The 3,814-nt window shown below is 34.8% G+C and overlaps 1 protein-coding gene across 2 annotated transcripts in view; it reads right to left on the bottom strand.

The window, feature by feature from the left end:
* The window catches only part of LOC108574446 (aminopeptidase N), a 23,053-nt gene that overhangs the window by 11,054 nt on the left and 8,185 nt on the right, over window positions 1–3,814 (bottom strand). For both annotated transcript variants that reach the window (XM_017937037.1, XM_017937038.1), the window contains one exon: window positions 38–339. In XM_017937037.1, the coding sequence (XP_017792526.1) occupies window positions 38–339 (302 nt within the window). The remainder of the gene's footprint in view (window positions 1–37; window positions 340–3,814) is intronic.

The raw sequence follows: 3,814 nt of genomic DNA, 5'->3' as shown, positions 1-3,814 counted from the left end.
CACCTATAAAATAGAATTAAATTACTTGAACGTTTACCTCGTCTGATTGCCAACAGCGTACGAACTCCTGTAGAAGCCCTGTAAGTAGTCGTTCAAATGGCCAACATACTTTAAATGCACTACGTATTGCTTGCCCCCCTTCAACGTGTCCGACGTTCTAATCACGTAAAACTGCCGTTCAGTGTCGTTCTTCTGTTCTACAATTCCGATTGCCTTGTTCGTTTTGTTGCTAGTCGCTAAATGTTCCCTGATATTCGTGAAACTTTCATCGATGTTCATATCCACCGCGTGCAACGATACGTTCCTCGTGTCTTCGGTGACGTTCACCAGAATTTTTACCTAGGCAGAGAAAAAAAATTACTATATTAATTGATATTCTAATTATAATACGTTTACACGTCAACGTATCGACGTTTTTCTCCAAAACGTTCTTCATTTGTGTATTTACATTTTACATTCTTCGTTGAATACAATGGATTATTTTATATTTTCTGTGTTTACTTCTATCAGGATAAAATTCTAGAAATTCTACCTTCTCCTCTCCCTCTCAAATGCGTCTTTAAGGAATTACATTAAACATAAAGTTACAATATTTTACTTCTACAATTTCATAGGTGTAAATGAAAGTTAACTATTAGGTTTGAGGATTTTAAAATATATAATTGAGTTTCTGTACAGAGTGCGGCCGAAAATATTGTACAAGCGGGCAGGAGGTGATTCTTTGTGTAAAAATAAACAAGAAATATAGAATAAAATATTTTTCTTCGAGGGTTAATTTTTGAAAAAATCGTTTCATACGACTTTTACGAGTTACTAAGTTCAACTATACACAAAGACAAAATTTGATCAACAATATTTTATTATATCAATTAAGGAATTGTAAATTAAGGATTTTCAAACCCGACTTTTTCCAAAAACTAAGACTCCAATGAAAAAAACATTATTCTACATTTATTATTTATTTTTGCGTAAGGAATAACCTCCTGCCGGCTTGTACAATACTTTCGGCCGCACCCTGCACCTATACACAGTCACTTATTCTTATTCTAGATACCTTAGAACTCATTTAAATAGAACATATCGAACGAGAGAGAAAATACAATAGTAACATAACAGAAATCTGATCATTTTTATTGCACTTATATAAATGATCTTTCCTTATAGATAACAACTTTCCATAGTTTTTTTTAACATATCATAAAAACGATCGTGTTATGTAAGAAACAAAATGGTGATTTAAACTTTCTACTTACACTCGCTACTTTCACTTATAGTCGTTCTTCTCATGTTCGCTACGTTTTATACAGACGTATAAATAAACAAGAAGATAAAATATGTTAAGGTGTCGTCGAAAAGTATGAATTGATTAATCCCCTTCTGACCTATAGTCCTTCAATTGTATACATATATACATTCAGAGCAGTAGAACTCGTTTCCTCTTAAATCTATCAAAGGAAGGAGATCGTGCTCCTTTATTCGATTGTTTTGCATATTCTATCCAGAACATCTGAAGTGGAGTTATTAGGGTAACAAACAGAATGCTGCTTCTCTAACCGTATGATTCTTAATGATTCAAACGAACTTAACGATTCAAAATATTGAATTTTGTTAATTTTCAAATTTCAAAAAATTACGGAAGCTATAGTAGACGTATTTCAGTATTGTACAGTAGAGTTCCGATTATCCAGAATCAGCACTAGGAAGACCAGCCGGGTCAAAATGACATATCAGTAACTTTCCAAAAATGAATTTTTATGTAATTTAAAACGTGATTAACCCTTATGTCAATAACCACCACTGTCGTCTACTTTATCGTCCAATTTTAGTAGTTTTCTGATAACGAAATTCTAAACTTGAGGCAAACAAGAATAGGAAATGTGCGGAATAACAACGATCTGGCCGCATATTAGAATCTTTTACCTGGAAGATAAAATATTTTAAGTGAGAATTGTGCAAAAGGGTACCCGGGTACCCGGTTATTGACATAAGGGTTAAAAAGTTAGTCCCATATTGATACAAATAGAAATGAACATAGAGGAAACAAAGTCAGAACGTTACAAACGATGACACTTATCAGACCGAAAATTCACTTGTTTTGGAAAGTTCCCAATGGGTCTTCTAGTGTTAACTGTCACATTTGCCCCAACTATTCTTCGGCAACCGTCAAAAATCATATTTCACACAAACAAAGAAGCTACGGCCGCATGTATCCAACAGTGATATGGATACCCAACAGTTGACGAACAAATTGAAGGAATGCATGTGTTTTGCAATGCGTGTATTGTGTATACGCACATATGTAGACAGTAATTTGTAACCATGGTTGTTTTTTAAATTATTTTCTTCGTTATTACCACTTCATAAGTGTAATCCAATTATCCAGGAGTGCCTCAATCCCGAGTATGCCGGATAATCGGAATTCTACTGTAGTAGAGACTATAGAAAATCTGACAGAACTTTCCGAACGACCTAATAACTTAGCATCATCTCTCCTACCCACTTTGGAATTAGCCTATAACCAATCGTAGTAATTCATATTTTTCCCAATACGGAAAATTTAGACCACATATGGGCAACCTCCGGCCCTAATCTATTTCAGCGAAGTTTGTCTTCAATTTTCACATTAAATTGCTATGTCGTCCGTTATACTATAAAATTTATGTAGAGCTTTATACCAAAGCATTGTATTATAAATAAATGAAATATGAAGTAGCAACTTGTTTTAATTCGTTTAATATTCATTTATTTTATTTAATAATTTGGTCCGGCCCATGACTCGGAGACAGAATGATAATTTGACCCCCGAACTAGGAAAGGTTGCCCATGCCTGATTTAGACGAACCATGTCTTACTTACAAGAAGAACGTCTTACTTCAAAACGTGATAATATAAAGTCATCAACACAGTCCGTACTCTATTCCCAATATCAAGGTAACAAAGACAGGTTTCGAGCTGTCACGTTGACTTCTTGATGAGCTTTTGCACAATGAGCTAGAGCTTCAAATACCGAAGCTAATGGTATCCGGTTTTAGAGGCAGACGGTAAATAGATTACCGAAAACCAGGTAAATCATTAGCTTCATTAGCGCGTATAATTAGCTTCGGTATTTGAAGCTCTACCATTGTGCAGAAGCTCATCAAAAAGCCAGCGTAACACCTCGGGACCTCTTTTTGGGAGTCTTGTAAGTTCCAATCGATTCTGTTCCAAATTAATACCTCGGGAACCACTTCGAATTGATGTACCCAATTTTCTTCTGCCTGAATTGTCCGAGTAACATGAAAAATACCGATGCATCTTTTACTTCGAATTGATGTACCCAATTTTCTTCTGCCTGAATTGTCCGAGTAACATGAAAAATACCGATAAATCTTTTAGGTTATGTCTCCGGAATACGGAACAAACATTTGTCGAATACAGTTGCGACATGCTTTTCCATTCATTACGGAATACTCTTCGCACCGAAGATTAGCGCAAAGAAGAAACATGCATAAATACATGAAAAGCATTAAACTCTTCGTTTAAAGGCAGAATAACGGCCCTGCAGAAGAGGCAGGTTTGAGAAGAATAACGCTTCTTAAACCGCTACAAATTTCTGTACGAAAGAGGCGCATTACAATTACAAATTGAGAAAGTAGCAAAGGAAGCTTTGCTTCGTTACAAAGGTATTGAATGTAAAGTAAGGACTTCTTTCTTCAGTTCGTCATTAAGTAAACCACAATTGATTTATAATTGAAGTGACCAGACGTACTAATTTAAAAAAAAAACAACTCTAAATGTATAAAAAGATATGAATAATTAGAGTAATTGAATATCG

The sequence above is a fragment of the Habropoda laboriosa genome, unplaced genomic scaffold (genome assembly GCF_001263275.1).
Source record: "Habropoda laboriosa isolate 0110345459 unplaced genomic scaffold, ASM126327v1 scaffold172, whole genome shotgun sequence".
NCBI lineage: Eukaryota > Metazoa > Arthropoda > Insecta > Hymenoptera > Apidae > Habropoda > Habropoda laboriosa.
Note: the sequence above shows the minus strand (reverse complement) of the source record. Positions and strands in the feature narration are given on the sequence as shown.